General features: G+C 46.4%; 2 protein-coding genes across 2 annotated transcripts; both read left to right on the top strand.

Annotated features, from left to right (window-relative positions):
- Positions 1-9,443: 9,443 nt before the first annotated feature.
- LOC120044185 (myeloid-associated differentiation marker-like) lies at positions 9,444-12,354 on the top strand. The gene is made up of 2 exons (XM_038988776.1): positions 9,444-10,075; positions 11,099-12,354. The coding sequence occupies exons 1-2, from the start codon at positions 9,809-9,811 to the stop codon at positions 11,681-11,683; spliced, it is 852 nt and encodes a 283-aa protein (XP_038844704.1). The 5' UTR covers positions 9,444-9,808; the 3' UTR covers positions 11,684-12,354.
- A 2,600-nt stretch (positions 12,355-14,954) lies between these two features.
- Positions 14,955-19,169, top strand: LOC120044873 (myeloid-associated differentiation marker homolog). Its single transcript, XM_038989570.1, has 2 exons — positions 14,955-15,758; positions 15,985-19,169. Exons 1-2 carry the CDS (start codon positions 15,549-15,551, stop codon positions 16,627-16,629), a joined length of 855 nt encoding a protein of 284 aa, XP_038845498.1. The 5' UTR covers positions 14,955-15,548; the 3' UTR covers positions 16,630-19,169.
- The last annotated feature ends 5,434 nt before the right edge of the window (positions 19,170-24,603 follow it).

The raw sequence follows: 24,603 nt of genomic DNA, 5'->3' as shown, positions 1-24,603 counted from the left end.
GCAGAACTTACACATCCCCATCTCTATCCACAATGTCCTAGCAGAACTTACACCATCCCCATCTCTATCCACAATGTCCTAGCAGAACTTGACACCATCCCATCCCAATGTCCTAGCAGAACTTACACCATCCCCATCCCCAATGTCCTAGCAGAACTTACACCATCCCCATCTCTATCCACAATGTCCTAGCAGAACTTACACCATCCCATCCTATCCACAATGTCCTAGCAGAACTTACACCATCCCCATCTCTATCCACAATGTCCTAGCAGAACTGACACCATCCCATCCCCAATGTCCTAGCAGAACTACACCATCCCATCCCCAATGTCCTAGCAGAACTTACACCATCCCCTATCCCTATCCACAATGTCCTAGCAGAACTGACACCATCCCCATCCCCAATGTCCTAGCAGAACTTACACCATCCCCATCCCCTAGCAGAACTTACACCATCCCATCTATCCACAATGTCCTAGCAGAACTTACACCATCCTATCCCTATCCAATGTCCTAGCAGAACTTACACCATCCCTATCCCTATCCACAATGTCCTAGCAGAACTTACACCATCCCTATCCCCATCCACAATGTCCTAGCAGAACTACACCATCCCCATCCCCAATGTCCTAGCAGAACTTACACCATCCCCATCCCCAATGTCCTAGCAGAACTTACACCATCCCATCTACCACAATGTCCTAGCAGAACTTACACCATCCATCCTATCCACAATGTCCTAGCAGAACTGACACCATCCCCATCCCCAATGTCCTAGCAGAACTTACACCATCCCCATCCTATCCACAATGTCCTAGCAGAACTGACACCATCCCCATCTCTATCAACAATGTCCTAGCAGAACTTACACCATCCCCATCCCCAATGTCCTAGCAGAACTTACACCATCCCATCCCTATCCAAATGTCCTAGCAGAACTTACACCATCCCCATCTCTATCACAATGTCCTAGCAGAACTTACACCATCCCCATCCCCAATGTCCTAGCAGAACTTACACCATCCCATCCCATCCCAATGTCCTAGCAAACTTACACCATCCCTATCCCCATCCCAATGTCCTAGCAGAACTTACCCATCCCTATCCACAATGTCCTAGCAGAACTTACACCATCCCTATCCCTATCCACAATGTCCTAGCAGAACTTACACCATCCCATCCCTATCCACAATGTCCTAGCAGAACTTACACCATCCCCATCCCTATCCACAATGTCCTAGCAGAACTTACACCATCCCATCCCCAATGTCCTAGCAGAACTTACACCATCCCATCCCCAATGTCCTAGCAGAACTTACACCACCCATCTTATCCACAATGTCCTAGCAGAACTTACACCATCCCCATCTTATCCACAATGTCCTAGCAGAACTTACACCATCCCCATCCTATCCACAATGTCCTAGCAGAACTGACACCATCCCCATCCCAATGTCCTAGCAGAACACACCATCCCCATCCCAATGTCCTAGCAGAACTTACATCATCCTTATCCCTATCCACAATGTCCTAGCAGAAACTGACACCATCCCCATCCCCAATGTCCCAGCAGAACTTACACCATCCCCATCCCCAATGTCCTAGCAGGACTTACACCATCCTTATCCCTATCCACAATGTCCTAGCAGAACTGACACCATCCCCATCCCCAATGTCCTAGCAGAACTTACACCATCCCCATCCCTATCCACAATGTCCTAGCAGAACTTACACCATCCCTATCCCCAATGTCCTAGCAGAACTTACACAATCCCTACCCCTATCCACAATGTCCTAGCAGAACTTACACCATCCCCATCCCCAATGTCCTAGCAGAACTTACACCATCCCCATCCCCAATGTCCTAGCAGAACTTACACCATCCCCATCCCCAATGTCCTAGCAGAACTTACACCATCCCCATCCCCAATGTCCTAGCAGAAATTACACCATCCCCATCTCTATCCACAATGTCCTAGCAGAACTTACACCATCCCCATCTCTATCCACAATGTCCTAGCAGAACTGACACCATCCCCATCCCCAATGTCCTAGCAGAACTTACACCATCCCCATCCCCTAGCAGAACTTACACCATCCCCATCTCTATCCACAATGTCCTAGCAGAACTTACACCATCCCTATCCCTATCCACAATGTCCTAGCAGAACTGACACCATCCCCATCCCCAATGTCCTAGCAGAACTTACACCATCCCCATCCCCAATGTCCTAGCAGAACTTACACCATCCCTATCCCTATCCACAATGTCCTAGCAGAACTTACACCATCCTTATCCCTATCCACAATGTCCTAGCAGAACTGACACCATCCCCATCCCCAATGTCCTAGCAGAACTTACACCATCCCCATCCCTATCCACAATGTCCTAGCAGAACTTACACCATCCCCATCCCTATCCACAATGTCCTAGCAGAACTTACACCATCCCTATCCCCAATGTCCTAGCAGAACTTACACAATCCCTATCCCTATCCACAATGTCCTAGCAGAACTGACACCATCCCCATCCCCAATGTCCTAGCAGAACTTACACCATCCCCATCCCCAATGTCCTAGCAGAACTTACACCATCCCTATCCCCATCCCCAATGTCCTAGCAGAACTTACACCATCCCCATCCCCAATGTCCTAGCAGAACTTACACCATCCCTATCCCTATCCACCAATGTCCTAGCAGAACTTACACCATCCCCATCCCTATCCACAATGTCCTAGCAGAACTTACACCATCCCCATCCCTATCCACAATGTCCTAGCAGAACTTACACCATCCCCATCCCCAATGTCCTAGCAGAACTTACACCATCCCCATCCCCAATGTCCTAGCAGAACTTACACCATCCCCATCCCCAATGTCCTAGCAGAACTTACACCATCCCCATCTCTATCCACAATGTCCTAGCAGAACTTACACCATCCCCATCTCTATCCACAATGTCCTAGCAGAACTTACACCATCCCTATCCACAATGTCCTAGCAGAACTGACACCATCCCCATCCCCAATGTCCCAGCAGAACTTACACCATCCCCATCCCCAATGTCCTAGCAGAACTTACACCATCCTTATCCCTATCCATAATGTCCTAGCAGAACTGACACCATCCCCATCCCCAATGTCCCAGCAGAACTTACACCATCCCCATCCCCAATGTCCTAGCAGGACTTACACCATCCTTATCCCTATCCACAATGTCCTAGCAGAACTGACACCATCCCCATCCCCAATGTCCTAGCAGAACTTACACCATCCCCATCCCTATCCACAATGTCCTAGCAGAACTTACACCATCCCTATCCCCAATGTCCTAGCAGAACTTACACAATCCCTATCCCTATCCACAATGTCCTAGCAGAACTTACACCATCCCCATCCCCAATGTCCTAGCAGAACTTACACCATCCCCATCCCCAATGTCCTAGCAGAACTTACACCATCCCCATCCCCAATGTCCTAGCAGAACTTACACCATCCCCATCCCCCAATGTCCTAGCAGAACTTACACCATCCCCATCTCTATCCACAATGTCCTAGCAGAACTTACACCATCCCCATCTCTATCCACAATGTCCTAGCAGAACTGACACCATCCCCATCCCCAATGTCCTAGCAGAACTTACACCATCCCCATCCCCTAGCAGAACTTACACCATCCCCATCTCTATCCACAATGTCCTAGCAGAACTTACACCATCCCTATCCCTATCCACAATGTCCGAGCAGAACTTACACCATCCCTATCCCTATCCACAATGTCCTAGCAGAACTTACACCATCCCTATCCCTATCCACAATGTCCTAGCAGAACTGACACCATCCCCATCCCCAATGTCCTAGCAGAACTTACACCATCCCCATCCCTATCCACAATGTCCTAGCAGAACTTACACCATCCCCATCCCTATCCACAATGTCCTAGCAGAACTTACACCATCCCTATCCCCAATGTCCTAGCAGAACTTACACAATCCCTATCCCTATCCACAATGTCCTAGCAGAACTGACACCATCCCCATCCCCAATGTCCTAGCAGAACTTACACCATCCCCATCCCCAATGTCCTAGCAGAACTTACACCATCCCCAATGTCCTAGCAGAACTTACACCATCCCCATCCCCAATGTCCTAGCAGAACTTACACCATCCCCATCTCTATCCACAATGTCCTAGCAGAACTTACACCATCCCCATCTCTATCAACAATGTCCTAGCAGAACTGACACCATCCCCATCTCTATCCACAATGTCCTAGCAGAACTGACACCATCCCCATCTCTATCCACAATGTCCTAGCAGAACTGACACCATCCCCATCTCTTTCCACAATGTCCTAGCAGAACTTACACCATCCCCATCTCTATCCACAATGTCCTAGCAGAACTGACACCATCCCCATCTCTATCCACAATGTCCTAGCAGAACTTACACCATCCCTATCTCTATCAACAATGTCCTAGCAGAACTGACACCATCCCCATCCCCAATGTCCTAGCAGAACTGACACCATCCCCATCTCTATCAACAATGTCCTAGCAGAACTGACACCATCCCCATCTCTATCAACAATGTCCTAGCAGAACCAAAACCTACTTGTGGCCAGTTTCCACATCATCTCCCAACGTCCTCAGACATGGATGGACGTCGAACACTGACTTGTATCATGGGTTACCTGGGTGGCAATAACAACTACCTCAAACTCACAAGAACTGCTCATTGATTTCTGGTGGAAGGCAGCGGACAGCACACTCTCTTTTAATGCCAACACCCAGAACATCAACAAAAAATACCAACAGCGACTACTACACCTGTCATATAAGAGTGTGTTGACTTTCTGTGTCCTGGCCTGGTATGCTGGACTGTCAGTGGCTAATATGGGTATCCTCAGGAGGACTGTAAACCTGGGGTCCAAGCTCTGTGGATTGCAGTGCAGGGGGCTTCAGGGCCTCTATGATAGACAAGGACAAGCACATCATAAAGGACCCTACACACAATCTTACCCAATGTTCTGAGCTGCTGGCCTCCGGAAGGAGATTAGGGGTCCCACTGTTCAGCAAGAATAGGAACAGGGCAAGTTTCATTCCATCAGCCATCAGGCTGCTGAACAGTGGGACATAGGACAGATGTAGGATGCTGAACAGTGGGACATAGGATAGATGTAGGATGCTGAACAGTGGGACATAGGATAGATGTAGGATGCTGAACAGTGGGACATAGGACAGATGTAGGATGCTGAACAGTGGGACATAGGACAGATGTATGATGCTGAACAGTGAGACATAGGACAGAGGTAGGATGCTGAACAGTGAGACATAGGACAGACGTAGGATGCTAAACAGTGAGACATAGGACAGGTGTAGGATGCTGAACAGTGAGACATAGGACAGATGTAGGATGCTGAACAGTGAGACATAGGACAGATGTAGGATGCTGAACAGTGGAACATAGGACAGATGTAGGATGCTGAACAGTGAGACATAAGACAGATGATGCTGAACAGTGGGACATAGACAGATGTAGGATGCTGAACAGTGGGACATAGGACAGATGTAGGATGCTGAACAGTGAGACATAGGACAGATGTAGGATGCTGAACAGTGAGACATAGGACAGATGTAGGATGCTGAACAGTGAGACACAGGACAGATGTAGGCACAATACATGGTCGGACAGTAGGCTGCAGAGACTTTGAATATGTGAAAATGTAAATATGTGACTTGTGTGCTTTCCAGTGTTTCTGTACTGCATGTAATATATTGTGTTGTATTTGTGTATTTGTATGCTGACGTCATGAAATGAATGTAACTGTCACGTTCCTGACCTGTTTTCTGTTGTTTTGTATGTGTTTAGTTGGTCAGGGCGTGAGTTGGGGTGGGACTATGTTGTGTGTCTAGTTCGTCTGTTTCTGTGTTCAGCCTAATATGGTTCTCAATCAGAGACAGCTGTCAATCGTTGTCCCTGATTGAGAGTCATATAAAGGTGGCTTGTTTTGTGTTGGGGATTGTGGGTGGTTGTTTCCTGTCTCTGTGTTTGTGTTCTGCACCAGATAGGACCGTCTCGGCTTTCACGTTTGTTATTTTGTTATTTGTTAATGTTCATTGTTTATTGTTTAATTAAACATGTTGAACACTAACTGCGCTGCATTTTGGTCCTCTCCTTCATCCCAGGAAGAAAGCCGTTACAGAACCACCCACCAAACAAGGATCAAGCAGCGTGGCAACGGGCAGCAGCGACAGCAGCAGCGGTACCAGGAGGAATGGTCATGGGAGCAAATATTTAACGGAGAAGGACCCTGGGCTAAGGTTGGAGAAGATCGCCGCTCTCGGGAAGAGATGGAGGCAGCTAAAGCCCAGGAGCGGTGGTCTGAGGAGGCAGCACGGAAGCGGGGCTGGAAGCCCGTGAAGAAACCCCAAAAATTTCTTGGGGGGGGGGGGGCTAAAGGGTAGTGTGGCGAGGGCAGGTAGGAAACCTGCGCTCACTTCCCATGCTTACCGTGGAGAGCAGGAGTACGGGCAGACACCGTGTTATGCGGAAGAGCGCACGGTGTCTCCTGTACGGGTGCATAGCCCGGTGCGGGTTATTCCACCTCCCCGCACTGGGCGGGCTAGAGTGAGCATTGAGCCAAGTGCCATGAAGCCGGCTCTACATATCTGGCCTCCAGTACGTCTCCTCGGGCCGGTGTACATGGCACCAGCCTTACGCATGGTGTCCCCGGTTCGCCAACACAGCCCAGTGCGGGTTATTCCACCTCCCCGCACTGGACGGGCTACGGGGAGCATGCAACCAGGTAAGGTTGGGCAGGCTCAGTGCTCAAGGGAGCCAGTACGCCTGCACGGTCCGGTATATCCGGCGCTACCTTCCCGCCCCAGCCCAGTACCACCAGTGCCTACACCACGCATCAGGCTTCCAGTGCGTCTCCAGAGCCCTGTTCCTCCTCCACGCACTCTCCCTGTGGTGCGTGTCTCCAGCCCAGTACCTCCAGTTCCGGCACCACGCACCAAGCCTCCTGTGCGTCTCCAGAGCCCTGTACGCACTGTTCCTTCTCCCCACACTCGCCCTGAGGTGCGTGCCCTCAGCCCGGTACCACCAGTGCCGGTACCACGCACCAGGCCTTTAGTGCGCATCGAGAGTCCAGTGTGCCCTGTTCCTGCTCCCCGCACTAGCTTTGAGGTGCGTGTCTCCAGTCCGGTACCACCAGTTCCGGCACCACGCACCAGGCCTACTGTGCGCCTCAGCAGGTCAGAGTCGGCCGTCTGCCCAACGCCGCCTGCACTGCTCGTCTGTCCAGCGCCGTCTGAGCTGCCTGCCTGCCCAGCGCCGTCTGAACTGCCTGCACTGCTCGTCTGCTCAACGCCACCTGCACTGCTCGTCTGCTCAACGCCGCCTGCACTGCTCGTCTGTCCAGCACCGTCTGAGCTGCCTGCCTGCCCAGCGCCGTCTGAACTACCTGCACTGCTCGTCTGCTCAACGCCGCCTGCACTGCTCGTCTGTCCAGCGCCGTCTGAGCTGCCTGCCTGCCCAGCGCCGTCTGAGCCATCCGTCTGCCCAGCGCCATCTGAGCCATCCGTCTGCCCAGCGCCGTCTGAGCCATCCGTCTGCCCAGCGCCATCTGAGCCATCCGTCTGCCCAGCGCCATCTGAGCCATCCGTCTGCCACGAGCCTTCAGAGCCGCCCGTCTGTCCCGAGCCATTAGAGCTGTCCGCCAGTCAGGAGCCGCTAGAGCCGTCCGTCAGTCAGGAGCTGCCAGAGCCGCCAGCCAGTCAGGAGCTGCCAGAGCCGCCAGCCAGTCAGGAGCTGCCAGAGCCGCCAGCCAGTCAGGAGCTGCCAGAGCCGCCAGCCAGTCAGGAGCTGCCAGAGCCGCCAGCCAGTCAGGAGCTGCATGAGCTGCCCTTCAGTCATGAGCTGCCCTTCAGTCATGAGCTGTCCTTCAGTCATGAGCTGCCCTCCAGTCATGAGCTGCCCTCCAGTCATGAGCTGCCCTCCAGTCATGAGCTGCCCTCCAGTCATGAGCTGCCCTCCAGTCATGAGCTGCCACTCAGTCCGGAGCTGCCACTCAGTCCGGAGCTGCCACTCAGTCCGGAGCTGCCACCCAGTCCGGAGCTGCCACCCAGTCCGGAGCTGCCACCCAGTCCGAAGCTGCCACCCAGTCCGGAGCTGCCACTCAGTCCGGAGCTGCCACTCAGTCCGGAGCTGCCATTAGTCCAGAGTTGTCCCTCTGTCCTAAGCGATTTCTCTGTCCTGAGCTACCTCTCTGTCCTGAGCTACCTCTCTGTCCTGAGCTACCTCTCTGTCCTGAGCTACCTCTCTGTCCTGAGCTACCTCTCGGTCCTGAGTTGTCTCCTCTATTTAGGAGGGGCCTTGGTGAAGGTTCCTGGACCATGGTCGGGGGCGAGGGTCGCCACTCAAAGGACGCTAAGGAGGGGGACAAAGACAGTGGTGGAGGGTGTCCTCGTCCACCGCCGGAGCCGCCACCGCGGACAGATGCCCACCCAGACCCTCCCCTTGAGTTTTAGGGGTGCGCCCGGAGTTCGCACCTTGAGGGGGGGGTTCTGTCACGTTCCTGACCTGTTTTCTGTTGTTTTGTATGTGTTTAGTTGGTCAGGGCGTGAGTTGGGGTGTGTATTCTATGTTGTGTGTCTAGTTCGTCTGTTTCTGTGTTCAGCCTAATATGGTTCTCAATCAGAGACAGCTGTCAATCGTTGTCCCTGATTGAGAATCATATAAAGGTGGCTTGTTTTGTGTTGGGGATTGTGGGTGGTTGTTTCCTGTCTCTGTGTTTGTGTTCTGCACCAGATAGGACTGTCTCGGCTTTCACGTTTGTTATTTTGTTATTTGTTAATGTTCATTGTTTATTGTTTAATTAAACATGTTGAACACTAACTGCGCTGCATTTTGGTCCTCTCCTTCATCCCAGGAAGAAAGCCGTTACAGTAACTGGACAATGAAGTATATCGTATCATATACATTATACAGTAGGCTACAGTACATGGTATAATATACAGCAAGATCATCTCAGTATATGTACTACTTAAATAACTGAGGTATTATTCACTTTTACTCATAAGGTTGACCGACTACACCCTATTTCATAATCACACAACATTGACATCCGGGGCTTGACACACGCACTCACGCACGCACGCACGCACGCACGCACGCACGCACGCACGCACGCACGCACACACACACACACACACACACACACACACACACACACACACACACACACACACACACACACACACACACACACACACACACACACACACACACACACACACACACACACACACACACACACACACACACACAAAGCCTATAATCAAACATTCACCTGAGTACCATTTGAGGAAGGCCTGATAAGGTAGCAGAGGGAGTGGCAGGCAGTCTACACCCTTCTCTGCATTCCTACAGTACCGTTGCCCTGTCAGAGCAGTCCAGACTTTACAGGGGATCACATACAGGAGTATCAGATACAGGAGGATCACATACAGGAAGAGGAGAGGAAGAGAAGAAGACAGAAGCCTGAAGAGACTGACAGAGAGTGTCAGAGAGAGGTGTGACAAGTAGAGAAATAATCGTTTTTGAGGCAAGTCAGGGAGAGGAGGCAGGGAGAGCTCAGAGAGAGAGCTGTCCAAAGAAGTGGAAGAGAGATCAACAGGGAAAAAAAACTTGGTGAGAAAACAAAAAACAGCCATCTACAATCGGTTTGAGTAGGTTGAAAGGTACAACTGCCGTACAGTACTGTACTCGACAGCCGGATCTGACCAGAACTAGCATCGCCATGGTGACCCTGGACACGCGGACCCTGACGGTGCCCGTGGGCATCGTGAGAATGCTGGAGGTGGTCCTCACCTGTATCTCCTTCAGCCTGGTGGCCTCGGTGGGTCACATCGACTCATCCTACTGGGCCTGGTGCATGTTCACCTGGGTCTTCTGTTGCTTCGTCACCCTCCTCATCCTCATCATGGAGTTCACCACCCTCCATGCCCGGGTGCCCATCTCCTGGGACGACTTCACCACCGCCTTTGCCATGCTGTCCACGCTCATGGTGGGTAACGTCCACGGCGTCTTTTGTCTGTGGGTTAGACTATAAGGGGTAGAATCCAGATAACATACCTAAATATTAGTGTCAATGTGTGACAGTTACATTTGAGACAATATAAGCATTCAAAACTAGAGTAGAGATGGATGTGTGTAGTTTGCTTTTGTGTAATTGTAAATCAATCAAAAGGCGATTTTTGGGAAATTACACATCAATCTTCCCTGCCATAGACTAGACTTCTGTTCGAGGAGGTGTACTTGTACATCACACTGCTTCATGCTTCAGAAACAGGAGTTAGGTTCCAGCACCTATTGGCCGTTCTGGCTGAGATAAGGCTACTTACTTTTTTACATATATATTATGCGCTTATATAGAGTGAGGATCAGCACTGGACCTTGAACAGCCAGGTGTTGTTATCATACGGTACATGAACAAAGTGGTTAAATGAAACATGAAATATTTTAGTACCACTTAGAGTTGTTGGTCGATCCAATAATGGCAGCAATCGCTAGTCGTGTACGTACATTTACTCTCACACTAATTGTGAATGAACTTAAACTGAGACATAGACGCCAGCAGATACTGATGTAGTAATAGTCATTTCTAATTGCTAGTTCCACTGAACTAGAACGAGTTATTGATCAAAGTGATGATCTCATCTTCAGTATGTCACAACAGCAAGGCAGCTAATCTATCATTTTCTCTAGTGTAGTCCATATATCACCTCTCTAGTTAGAGCAGTGAGGAAATTGGATACATGCAATAAAAGGAAAGGCTTTAACCATTAAGGAGTGCGTTGGAGTTCCTGTAGCTTTGCCAACATTTTGGAATGATTTATTGAGTGGGAGCTACATTGGTAGTAGATGAAGTGGAAGTATCAGGTGACACCCATAGCACTTTCACAACTTTAATGAGTCAATTAAGTCCACTGACATTCCATGTTATTGTCTTCAAACTCTGATGCTGTTTATCCTATTCCATTGCTGTTATTCATCCATCATCATTATCTATTGTCTTGGGCTTTAACAGGTGCTGGCTGCCTCCATCATCTACCCCACCTTCTTCACCTGTGCCTCATGCGGGAAGCAGATCGCCGCCACCGTCACTTCCTGTCTGGCCTTCATCTTGTACGCCACGGAGGTGGGCCTGACCCGGGCCAAACCCGGCGAGATCAGCGGGTTCCTCTCCACCGTCCCGGGCCTCCTCAAGGTCCTCGAGGCCTTCGTGGCCTGCATCATCTTCATCTCTCTGGACCATGGCCGCTACTCGCTGTTTCCAGGGCTCCAGTGGTGCGTGGCGGTCTATTCACTATGTTTCATCTTCGCCCTCATCATCATCCTCTTTACTATCTGCCGCCTGCTGTCGCTCTTCCCGTTCTCGTTCGACAAGGTGCTGACGGGCTACAACGTGCTGGCCGTGCTGATGTACATGACGTGCGTGGTGATATGGCCTCTCTATAGCTTCCAGAACAACCACAGCAGACCAAGCTGGTGTGGCCGCAGCTGCTACTGGGATAACCAGGTCGTAGTGGCGTTCATGACCTGTTTCAACCTTGTGGTTTACATTGTGGACACGGTCTACTCTTTCAGGCTGGTGTTCTTCACCCCGGCTTAGGACAAAGGTCAAAGGTCACCCACCTTACCCAACCTGAGAACTGGCCCTGAAACACAGTGCCGGATCTTAAACAATAGACTGGTAGAATGTCTCTGTATGGTGGATAATAACCGTTTTACTTGGCAAGATTACATTTTTCATTATCATTCACATAATGCTTCTTCATGGATAAAATGGGGTTATAATACTGCTAGCAATTCACAAACCATGAGGTGGATAAGAATGTTCTCAATGCTTGGATCCGTACATAGATTCAATGTATATTTTGTCTTCCCGTCCTTAAAATACACAAGGAACTATGCAGTGCGCCTTATGCAGTCCACATGGGCTGTGATCAAAGTGAATAGAGAGATCAAAGAGCTGTTCTTGATATGTTCATTTTATTCTCTTATTCTGTTCTCCATTTCATCTCTGTCTCTCTGGCCTTGATTCAATCAGTTCCTCGTTAACCCGTGATAACCCACAACTGTATAGCAGATCATTGTTTTGACAGCTCCAACGATGTTACACCTTTGTCATGGCCCAAATAAAAACAGATCTGCTATGCAGTTGTCGGTTATTTTATAACTGATTGAAGTATTTGGGATGTCAAGTTCTCTCTCTCTCTCTCTCTCTCTCTCTCTCTCTCTCTCTCTCTCTCTCTCTCTCTCTCTCTCTCTCTCTCTCTCTCTCTCTCTCTCTCTCTCTCTCTGTCTCTGTCTCTGTCTCTGTCTCTGTCTCTCTCTCTTTCTCTTTCTCTTTCTCTTTCTCTTTCTCTTTCTCTCTCTGCGTCTACTGTACCTAATCTAATCCTGACATACATACAGATATGACAGAATTCAGCTCAAACATGAATCTGAATAAGTAAAACATAACTGTTGACATTTAGCTGACGTGACTAAATTGTTTTAATAATGTTATTTAACATTAAAATAAAGAAAACATTTGCTTAAAAGTCCTTAAGAATCATATTTTTTGGCCTCACTGCATTCATTAGTGTATGTATTTACTGTAACACCTATTCTGTTTCTACAACACTGGGAAAGGACATTCAGCAACGCTCCCTTCCTCTCCCTGTTTGCTAGGGTGTGTCTGCTATGAGAGACCCATTGGATCAAATGGCGTGGAATATCGAGGTCTAGCTCTCGGCTTTGCTTTCATGTCTCTTTCTGTGTTTGCTGCGACGGGGAAGTGCGACGGGGAAGCCGACAGCGAGATAAGTCTCAACCACACTCCGCTCCGTCCCACCTGGATGACATCACTCTCTTACACAGGCAGCATCTGAATCCCTCACGGACCGTGGCTTACCACAGATTCGATTTGATAGGGAACATATTGGGCCATTCTGAGGCTGCTAAACTAATTATCATTTCTAAAAAGACAGCAGAATAATTGTGGTTGGTGATCTGTTTATGGTAATGATGTCAAGGTCTCTCATGTCCACACTTTGTTTTGTGATACATATGGCAGCGGTTATTCCTTTCTTCATGAGAGAAATTAAGTTAAGTGACGAATGAAGAATCATTGTTCCAAAACAGAAGGCAGCAGAATGATGGAGGTTCCTGATCTGATTATGGTAATGAGGTCAAGATCTTTTATGTCCACATCTTTTCTTCTGTCTCGCAACCTTTGACAGGGATTATTGATTTGTTCAAAAGAGAAATGAAGTTATGTTGCTGCTGTCTCCTTGGCACAGATCAAGAGGGAGGTAAACGTGAAAAATGGATGAGGCAGAGAGAGAGAGAGGGAGAAGTGAGAGTGGGAGAGAAAGAGGGAGAAATAGAGAGAGAGAAGAGGGAGAGAGAGTGAGATATAAAGAGAAGGAGAAGTATATAGAGAGAGAAGAAGGAGGAAAAATATGAGGGCATATAACAGTAGAGAGGGAGTTAGGCACTGACAATATTTAAAGGGATCATTGTCCTTCAGCTGAGACAGCTGCTACTGTTGACAAAACCATGCAATCTCCATAGACAAACATTGGCAGTAGAGTCAATCAATCAAAACAATTGTACACAATTGAACTCATTTCTCATTATTGTGTTAAACTGCCCTAGTAGTATTAGCTTTATCAACCAGAACACTATTCCATGTCCATTTTCAGTGGAAACAGAATAGTTCTTATACAAATCCTTTGCCTACCACTCCTCCCCCTTCCCTCCCTCTCTTTCTCTCCCTTTCTCAAGAACATGGATGAGGATATTAGTCAATAGCCATCAAGTGTCAAAAAAGAGCTTAAGTCAAGTTAGGAACATTGAACTGAACAAACGTGAGGTTACTTTACAAGCATGGGTTTCCCTGGTTGGGGGATGTGCACTTGGACCAGAGCTGGGTTGAAATAGTATCTGAAATCTTTCAAATACTGTAGCTTTGCTTGATTGAGCTTACCTGCTTGATTGAGCTCACAATGGATCCAATAGAATAGTCCGACAGGTGCAAACCCCGCCCATCTGGATTCCAAGCAGACTCAATCAAATGCTCAAAGTATTTTAAAGATTTCAAATCTTACTTGAACCCAGGTCTGATATGGTCCCACTCCCAGGAATTGGGTCAGTATTGAAGTTTACCTTTGACAGAGACCAGAGTCCATCATGTGTGGCGTGGGCGAGCCAGATAAGACTGAGTCTGGGTTGTAAAACATGCAAGAGAGGGCAGGATACACCATAGAAATAGAATGAACAGAACGGGCTTGGAACCTCTTGATGCAATTATTTCCAAGGTAATTATTTCCAAGAATGTTCATTTATTTAACTAGGCAAGTCAGTTAAGAACAAATTCTTATTTGTAATGACAGCCTTGGGGGCTAACTGCCTTGTTAACTGCCTTGTTCAGGGGCAGAACGACAGATTGAAGACCTTGTCACATCGGGGATTTGATCTAGCAACCTTTTGGTTGCTGGCCCAACGCTCTAACCACTAGGCTACCTGCCGCCCCAAATGATGCGGCTCGTGCAATGGAATATTTTTTTTTATGTCAGTTGATTTCACAAATCACAGCACAGATTGGTACACTTCCTGATTTTACTTCCTGCTTTGCTCCTATGGGCTAGTTTGAAAAAATACAGGTTAAGACAAATACAGGTTATAACAATTCCATGCTGGGTGTTGGACTGATTCTATAGGGTTAGCATTGAAAACATGACCAGCGGTCGGGAAATCATGTTATAAAGTGGCTGTAGATAACTTTAAAAACGTTTGAATGAATAAAATGACAGTAAAACAGTTGATCTATTTGTTTGCTGAGTAATAGTCTGAAATTCACCTCCGTTGTGTTTATTTTCCACTTTGATGGTGAACTTTCTGTACTGCTACTATTCTCTCTCAATCATTTTCATTCAGGCGCTGGTGCAATGATTTTGTTTATTTTAGAATGCTTTTGCATTTAATTATTAAGTTATCTTAACCTCTGTTATCTTCAACCTAGCCTATGGGTACACTCGCAATGGCCGCAATCATTGACATGAATGAGGAGGCCCGTTCTATTCACTCTATTTCTATGGGCTACACACCATCATAAACACAGGAGGAGTTTGGCTCGACACAGGCATGCTCTGGTCTCTACAGCATGGGGAAGGAGACTTGGATAAGGCAGGAACGAGAGAAGGTCTTACCTCCCTTGGAATTGTAGTGCTTTACTGGAAGGTCCTTAGTGAAAAGAAAAAGTCGGCAGGGGAATGCACAGAGAGACAAAGATGGTAGGAGAGAGAGGAGGAGTGGAGATGTCAAGGTAACACAGTGGAGAAAAGAGAGTGACACAGCAGAAAATGGAACATTAGCCAGAAGAAAAGAGAGGAAAAATAGAAACTTTAGCCAAACAAAAGGTCAAGGAACCCTTGGTGAGTGAACAGTCACTCAGAGTCCCTAGATAGATCCTTCAACAGTATCTCATCATGGTGAACCTGGACCTGAGGTCTCTCACCCTGCCGGTGGGCATCATCCGTATGTTGGAGGTGGTCCTCACCTGTATCTCCTTCAGTCTGGTGGCCTCGGCAGGCCATGTGCTCTCCACACACTGGGACTGGTGCATGTTCACCTGGTGCTTCTGCTGCTTCTTCTCCCTCTTCATCCTCATCATGGAGTTCACCCGCTTCAGCGCCAAGGTGGGGGATGTTTACTGTCTGGATTTGATGGAATAGATTGGTGGGAGGGGAATTTGTGGCTCACGTGTATCGTAGCTTATGTGTATCTGTCTTATATATTTCTAGTGTCTATTTCTATTGTAAAGCAGTAGTAGATGTAGTTGCACATTTTTCAGGAAAACAAATTTTTCAACTCTTGGCCCTAGACATAACCTTTCCTCACATCTCCCCTCCTCATCATCTCAAGGTGCCCATCTCCTGGGATGACTTCACCACAGCCTTCGCCATGCTGGCCGCACTAATGTGTTTCACCTCCTCCATCATCTACCCCACCTTCTTCACCTGCCCCACCTGCTACCGGCAGATTGCCGCCACCGTCATCTCCCTACTCTGTTTCGGAATGTATGTCGGCGAGGTGGTGTTGGCCCGTCTCCGGCCCGGTGGTGAGATCAGTGGCTTCCTGTCCACTGTCCCGGGCCTCCTCAAGATCCTCGAGACTCTGGTGGCCTGTATTATCTTCACGTCGCTGGATCCAGCAAGGTTTTCATTTAATCCGGGACTGCAGTGGTGCGTGGCGGTTTATTCCCTCTGCTTCATCTTCGCACTTGTCATCATCTTCCTCACCGTTGGTCAGCTGCTGTCGCTCTTCCCCTTCTCGTTTGACAAACTGCTCACGGTCTATAATGTTCTGGCCACCATGATGTACATGACTGCCATGGTCATCTGGCCGCTGTATGGTTTCGAGAACAACCCCCGGCCCGTTCCGTGTTCCCACTGTCCCTGGGACGATCTGGTTGTGGTGACGTTCATGACCGTGATCAACCTGGTGATCTATATTTTGGATACGATCTACTCGATAAAGGTGGTCTTCTTCACATGGGATGAGGAATAGGCCAGATTCTCAGGAACCTTCACTCCAACTTTTCCAGAACCGGTCAATGACTGGTCAAACTCCAGCACGTTGGTAATCTTGATTCTCCACATATGGTTGAAAAGATTCATTACATTTCTAGAGAATGAAAAGTTTATTTTCAAATCAATGACTGAGAGCTTGGAAGAAGAACATTTGCAGAACATTGGCAGAACATTTGCGGATGTCTTTTGCCTCAGACATGTGGAAGATATTTAGTTATTCCTATGACACTGTAAATGAACTCTTATTGCAGATGAGGATTCTACAGGCAAGGACACACTGTTTATCACTTGCAGCTATTAAAGTGTACAATAGGAAGCTGAGTTAATGATTGATCGTATCGATTTCATAGAAATTAAAATGACGGAACTTTGGATCCTGATGCAAATACAATATGAATGTCTAATCTGGCATCATGGTATGTGTAACCTTTCCGTTGGGCCAAAGGCACTAGCAGCAATATAGATTCTGCCAATTGTAATATTAATGTTGATCACTTCTTTCTCAGTTGTTAGACATGTTCTCTTGTTGTACTGTTAGTTGGCTCACTAACTGCCAGATAGTTGATTAGCTGCTGAAGTGCTATGTGGACTGCACACTAAAAACAAATGGTTCTACAGTATATAGTGCCAAATAAGAGTTATTTGGCTCATAACGATAGTGTATCCTATTTTGGTACTATATAGAACTCTTTTTTGAAGGTGCTATAAAGAACCATGCTCATAAGGTTATAAATGGAACTATTATGGTGCAATAAAGAAACCTTTCCTAAGGTTCTAAAAATAACTTTAAAAAAAGTTCTACATAGCACCAAAAAGGATTACGCTATCATTACAACCCTTTTTGGTGCTATAAAGAGCCCTTTTTAATGGTTATTTATAGAACCTTTATGGTGAATGGTTATATTAAATTAAGAACCTTTCTCAATCTCAAAGGTTCTACCTAGAACCCTTTGAAAAACCAGAGAGAGATATTTATTCTTGTTAGCCATATACTGTTAAAATTCCATAGGTGTTGTTGAATCAGGTGTGGCAGCTCTGGAACAGCTGGGGGTCCCTGAGGAGAGAATTGAGAACCGCTGGTTTAGTTATTTTTAAAAGACTGGAGTTGGAAGGGGACTCAACTCAGGAACTGATCTTTCGTTATGATGTTGACCTTTTCTTAGAAGCCCATAGAATAGGGAGAGGTAATCAGAGAAAGTTTGTGCCAGGACAGGAGACCTTCTCCATTGAAGTGTACCATCTTTCAGATGCAGACATAGGGTGCATTCAAAATGTCCAGTAGTGCACTATATAGGGAGTAGGGTGCCATTTCGGAGGCATCCATAGACACTTCATTCTGTCAGCTTTTGAATGGGCTTGACGATTATATCCTCAAATTCATGAAAACACAGTCATGTAAGACATATAAAAACTGATATTCGTGTTTGTGGATTAATTTACTTCTGTCAGATGCCTTTCACTCTACGGGATCGGTGTCCCACCCTCGGGACGGTTGAGCTAACGTGCGCTAATGTGATTGGCATGACGTTGTAAGTAACAAGAACATTTCCCAGGACATAGACGTATCAAATATGGTCTGAAAGCTTAAAATATTGTTAATCTAGCTGCACTGTCCAATTTACAGTAGCTATTACAGTGAAATAAAACCATGCTATTGTTTGAGGAGAGTGCACAGTTATGTACTTGAAAATGTATCAATAAACCAGTTAGGCACATTTGGGCAGACTTGATACAACATATTGAACAGTAATGCAATGGTTCATTGGATCAGTCTAAAACTTTGCAGATACACTGCTGCCGTCTAGTGCGCCTGGACTCCTCAGTGATATGATGGCCTTTCTATTGCATTTCAAAGTTGATGGGACAAAAACAAATAGAAAACGCATGTTTTTCTTTGCATGATCTTTTACCAGATCTACTGTGTTATATCCTCATAAATTAAATTCACATTTCCACAAACTTCAAAGTTTTGTTTTTCCAATATGCATGACCTTGCTTCGGGTCCTGAGCTACAGGCAGTTATATTTGGGCAAAAAGTGAAAACAATTTGCCTGTTGAAGACCATTCAAAAAGCCTACAAAATACTTGCATAGCGTATAGCAGTGATTGACAACCAAAATCTACGGCAACATGCTAAGAATAGAGATGTGTGAATGATTAATGACACACATTAAACTTTGTTTCCTCTCAGCTCACTGTGTGATTGAACCAGAGAGAGCTGGACAAGGGCTGTGCAACTGAAACAAATGTTCAGATAAATATACAGTTGAAGTAGGAAGTTTACATACACTTAGGGTTGGAGTCATTAAAATTTGTTTTTCAACCACTCCACAAATTTCTTGTTAACAAACTATAGTTATGGCAAGTCGGTTAGGACATCTACTTTGTGCATGACACAAGTAATTATTCCAACAATTGTTAACATAGATTACTGCATCACTGTATTATAATTCCAGTGCGTCAGAAGTTTACATACACTAAGTTGACTGTGCCTTTAAACAACTTGAAAAATTCCAGAAAATTATGTCATGGCTTTAGAAGATTCTGATAGGCTAATTGACATCATTTGAGTCAATTGGAGGTGTACCTGTGGATGTATTTCAAGGCCTACCTTTAAACTCAGTGCCTCTTTGCTTGACATCATGGGAAAATCAAATGAAATCAGCCAAGACCTCAGAATTTTTTTTTGTAGACCTCCACAAGTCTGGTTCATCCTTGGGAGCAATTTCCAAACGCCTGAAGGAACCACGTTCATCTGTACAAATAATAGTACGCAAGAATAAACACTATGGGACCACGCAGCCATCATACCGCTCAGGAAGGAGATGCATTCTGTCTCCTAGAGATGAACGTATTTTGGTGCGAAAAGTGCAAATCAATTCCAGAACAACAGCAAAGGACCTTGTGATGATGCTGGAGGAAACAGGTACAAAAGTATCTATATCAACAGTAAAACGAGTCCTATATCGACATAACCTGAAAGGCCGCTCAGCAAGGAAGAAGTCACTGCTCCAAAACCGCCAAAGAAAAGCCAGACTACGGTTTCCAGCTGCACATTGGGAAAAAGATTGTACTTTTTGGAGAAATGTCCTGTGGTCTGATGAAACAAAAATAGAACTGTTTAGCAATAATGTCCATCGTTATGTTTGGAGGAAAAAAGGGGAGGCTTGCAAGCCGAAGAACACCATCCCAACCGTGAAGCACATGGGTGTTAGCATCATTTTGTGGGGCTGCAGGAGGGACTGGTGTACTTCACACAATAGATAGCTTCATGAGGAAGGAAAATGATGTGGATATATTGAAGCAACATCTCAAGACATCAGTCAGGAAGTTAAAGCTTGGTCGCAAATGGGTCTTTTAAATGGACAATGACCCCAAGCATACTTCCAAAGTTGTGGCAAAATGGCTTAAGGACAACAATATCAAGGTATTGGAGTGGCCATCGCAAAGCCCTGACCTCAATCCTATAGAACATTTGTGGGCAGAACTGAAAAAGCGTGTGCGAGCAAGGAGGCCTACAAGCCTGACTCAGTTACACCAGCTCTGTCAGGAGGAATGGGCCAAAATTCACCCAACTTATTGTGGGAAGCTTGTGGAAGGCTACCTAAAATGACTGACCCAAGTTAAACAATTTAAAGGCAATGCTACTAAATACTAATTGAGTGTATGTAAACTTCTGACCCACTTGGAATGTGATGAAAGAAATAAAAGCTTAAATAGATGGTTCTCTCTACTATTATTCTGACATTTCACATTCCTTAAAATAAAGTGGTGATCCTAACTAACCTAAGACTGTAATTTTTACTACAATTAAATGTCAGGAATTGTGAAAAACTGAGTTTAAATGTATTTGGCTAAGGTGTATGTAAACTTCCGACTTCAACTGTAGATTGTGTAAAACGTATCATTAAGAAAAGGGAATCGTGTCAGTTCTTGTCATTGTCTATCTGCAACAGTCCTACTGGTTCACGTCATTCGTTACACCCCCTGGTGTGATCATGTTAATCATTAATGTTAATCAACCCAAAGGTTGTGTTGATGTGGGTTGCTAGGCTGTGTTGCCATTTGTAGTTTATGACTCAATAACAATAGACCTACTGATCAACGTAACCAACATGAAAATAGCAGAAGTGATACTGTATTTTGTTCAATAAACAGAAGTGACAGATTTCACAGTTGTAACTTCTGTTTGCTGAAGCGTGAGCTAAATAGTGGCTCAATCACATGACTGAGAATAAAAAAATCCTCTCATCAGACTCTCATTGTACTTCTGAAAAGTTTCATTAAGTTAACAAATTTGGTGTATAAACCAGTCTGGAGCGAAGATAGATTTTGAATATATGAATACTTAGCTGCCATTAGAGAGAAAGGGGCTTGCAGCATTGTCTATTGTCAAATAAAAAACTATTTGGATTTCACAGGATTCAGTGAAATGTACACAGTACAATGAAGTGCTTGCAAGCGCTCCTGTCAACTATTGTTGTTCTTCTGAATCGACAGACTGAGTTTTTTTCTGTTGTTGCTGTGTTTGAGCCGCTACAGTTAGTTTACATGCAACATTTTGGGGAAGTGAGGTTTTGTGGTTTGTGCATAATGTGACTGATCGGACTTTGAATTTTCTACCTTGGATAATTTCTATAGAAGGCTACTCCGAATGAGAAAGTGCAGGTAATAGTCCTAGGAAGTAAAAAGTTAGCAAAACTATGAGGTACTTAAGTTGGGACTGAAGACTTACGATTTATCGATGCACTTAATTTCTCATAACTATGGACACACTTTCAAGGTGCATACTTGGACTTCAGATGTGCAAAAAAAATTGAAAGTATTTCAAAGAAAATGTTGACAGAATCCTTCTATCTTGCTGGAAAAAGTAATTTTTTACAAATCAATTTCTTTAGAAATACCTGGCAGTCAAACAACTGGGCCTGCAGCCAAGGACCATATCATATATAATTAGACCTGCCTGCAGACTATTTCAAGAGAGAAATTGAAACTAAATGTGGTGCCATATTTCCTCTGGCCTCTCTTTCACTCCTCTTTGGTCCGTCCTTTCTCTCCTCTTTAGTCCGTCCTTTCTCTCCACTTTGGTCCGTCCTTTCTCTCCTCTTTGGTCCGTCCTGTCTCTCCTCTTTGGTCCGTCCTTTCTCTCCTCTTTGGTCCGTCCTTTCTCTCCTCTTTGGTCCGTCCTTTCTCTCCTCTTTGGTCCGTCCTTTCTCTCCTCTTTGGTCTGTCCTTTCTCTCCTCTTTGGTCCGTCCTTTCTCTCCTCTTTGGTCCGTCCTTTCTCTCCTCTTTGGTCCGTCCTTTCTCTCCTCTTTGGTCCGTCCTTTCTCTCCTCTTTGGTCTGTCCTTTCTCTCCTCTTTGGTCTGTCCTTTCTCTCCTCTTTGGTCCGTCCTTTCTCTCCTCTTTGGTCCGTCCTTTCTCTCCTCTTTGGTCCGTCCTTTCTCTCCACTTTGGTCCGTCCTTTCTCTCCTCTTTGGTCCGTCCTTTCTCTCCTCTTTGGTCTGTCCTTTCTCTCCTCTTTGGTCCGTCCTGTCTCTCCTCTTTGGTCCGTCCTTTCTCTCCTCTTTGTTCCGTCCTTTCTCTCCTCTTTGGTCTGTCCTTTCTCTCCTCTTTGGTCCGTCCTTTCTCTCCTCTTTGGTCCGTCCTTTCTCTCCTCTTTGGTCCGTCCTTTCTCTCCTCTTTGGTCCGTCCTTTCTCTCCTCTTTGGTCTGTCCTTTCTCTCCTCTTTGGTCCGTCCTTTCTCTCCTCTTTGGTCCGTCCTTTCTCTCCTCTTTGGTCTGTCCTTTCTCTCCTCTTTGGTCTGTCCTTTCTCTCCTCTTTGGTCCGTCCTTTCTCTCCTCTTTGGTCCGTCCTTTCTCTCCTCTTTGGTCCGTCCTTTCTCTCCTCTTTGGTCTGTCCTTTCTCTCCTCTTTGGTCCGTCCTTTCGCTCCTCTTTGGTCCGGAAGTTTGAGCACACTTGTCAATGGAAACTTTGATTCATGTATACATTACACTGTGGAGAGCAGCTTGAATCTGATACCTCCATGGGACCAGGTTGATGCGAATAAATCAGCTTTGTGTCTGGAATTCTCTTTGTCTGTCTGGGACGTTGGGTGTGGGGGAGGCAGGTGTGCAAAGAAAAAAAAAACTAGTATCTCCAAGAAGTATTTTTTTTTGCAGTTGTTTTCAGACCTAATATCATTGAATCTTGGAAGTTGACACAAGGTTTCGTATGTTTTTAACTGATCCTTGATCCATAAAATGTTTACAACATATGCAGGGCAATGACTACTTTCAATTTATGTAGAATAATAAACATTTACAAAAATCTAGATACACGGGTTTTCAGGACAGCCCTTGGTGTGTAGGGATAGACTTATGTTGAGGCATTTTACATGGGTAAGGGAGTTGCCTGAACCTTTGGACACAAAGGAGGTCATAGATTGAGAGTAAACTGACTGTCCCTTGCTGCCTGTGTGTTCTGAGTGAACATGTCCAGCATAATTGGGTTGGGGAGTAATGGATTACATGTAATCTGTTACATATCAAATCAAGTTTATTTTATATAGCCCTTCGTACATCAGCTAATATCTCGAAGTTCTGTACAGAAACCCAGCCTAAAACCCCAAATAGCAAGCAATGCAGGTGTAGAAGCACGGCGGCTAGGAAAAACTCTCTAGAAAGGCCGAAACCTAGGAAGAAACCTAGAGAGGAACCAGGCTATGAGGGGTGGCCAGTCCTCTTCTGGCTGTGCCGGGTGGAGATTATAACAGAACATGGCCAAGATGTTCAAATGTTCATAAATGACCAGCATGGTCAAATAATAATCAGGAGTAAATGTCAGTTGGCTTTTCATAGCCGATCATTAAGAGTATCTCTACCGCTCCTGCGGTCTCTAGAGAGTTGAAAACAGCAGGTCTGGGACAGGTAGCACGTCCGGTGGACAGGTCAGGGTTCCATAGCCGCAGGCAGAACAGTTGAAACTGGAACAGCAGCAAGGCCAGGTGGACTGGGGACAGCAAGGAGTCATCATGCCCGGTAGTCCTGACGCATGGTCCTAGGGCTCAGGTCCTCAGAGAGAGAGAAAGAAAGAGAGAAGGAGAGAATTAGAGAGAGCATACTTAAATTCACACAGGACACCGGATAAGACAGGAGAAGTACTCCAGATATAACCAACTGACCCTAGCCCCCCGACACACAAACTACTGCAGCATAAATACTGGAGGCTGAGACAGGAGGGGTCAGGAGACACTGTGGCCCCATCCGATGATACCCCCGGACAGGGCCAAACAGGAAGGATATAACCCCACCCACTTTGCCAAAGCACAGCCCCCACACCACTAGAGGGATATCTTCAACCACCAACTTACCATCTTGAGACAAGGCCGAGTATAGCCCACAAAGATCTCCACCACAGCACAAACCAAGGGGGGGCGCCAACCCAGACAGGAAGATCACGTCAGTAACTCAACCCACTCAAGTGACGCACCCCTCCTAGGGACGGCATGAAAGAGCACCAGTAAGCCAGTGACTCAGCCCCTGTAATAGGGTTAGAGGCAGAGAATCCCAGTGGAGAGAGGGGAACCGGCCAGGCAGAGACAGCAAGGGCGGTTCGTTGCTCCAGAGCCTTTCCGTTCACCTTCACACTCCTGGGCCAGACTACACTCAATCATATGACCTACTGAAGAGATAAGTCTTCAGTAAAGACTTAAAGGTTGAGACCGAGTCTGCGTCTCTCACATGGGTAGGCAGACTATTCCATAAAAATGGAGATCTATAGGAGAAAGCCCTGCCTACAGCTGTTTGCTTAGAAATTCTAGGGACAATTAGGAGGCCTGCGTCTTGTGACCGTAGCGTACGTGTAGGTATGTACGTATGATCCATATGCACGTACAGTGCCGGAATGTATTCAGACCCCTTCACCTTTTCCACATTTTGTTACGTTACAGCCTTATTGTAAAATTGATTAA

The sequence above is a fragment of the Salvelinus namaycush genome, chromosome 3, assembly GCF_016432855.1.
Source record: "Salvelinus namaycush isolate Seneca chromosome 3, SaNama_1.0, whole genome shotgun sequence".
Lineage (NCBI taxonomy): Eukaryota > Metazoa > Chordata > Actinopteri > Salmoniformes > Salmonidae > Salvelinus > Salvelinus namaycush.
This window is presented reverse-complemented; position numbering and strand designations above follow the sequence as displayed.

Coding starts and splice junctions, on each gene's coding strand:
- LOC120044185 (XM_038988776.1), top strand. CDS start 9,809: ATGGTGACCCTGGACACGCGGACCCTGACGGTGCCCGTGGGCATCGTG. Junction 10,076..11,098: donor CCATGCTGTCCACGCTCATG/GTGGGTAACGTC, acceptor GGGCTTTAACAG/GTGCTGGCTGCCTCCATCAT.
- LOC120044873 (XM_038989570.1), top strand. CDS start 15,549: ATGGTGAACCTGGACCTGAGGTCTCTCACCCTGCCGGTGGGCATCATC. Junction 15,759..15,984: donor TCACCCGCTTCAGCGCCAAG/GTGGGGGATGTT, acceptor CATCATCTCAAG/GTGCCCATCTCCTGGGATGA.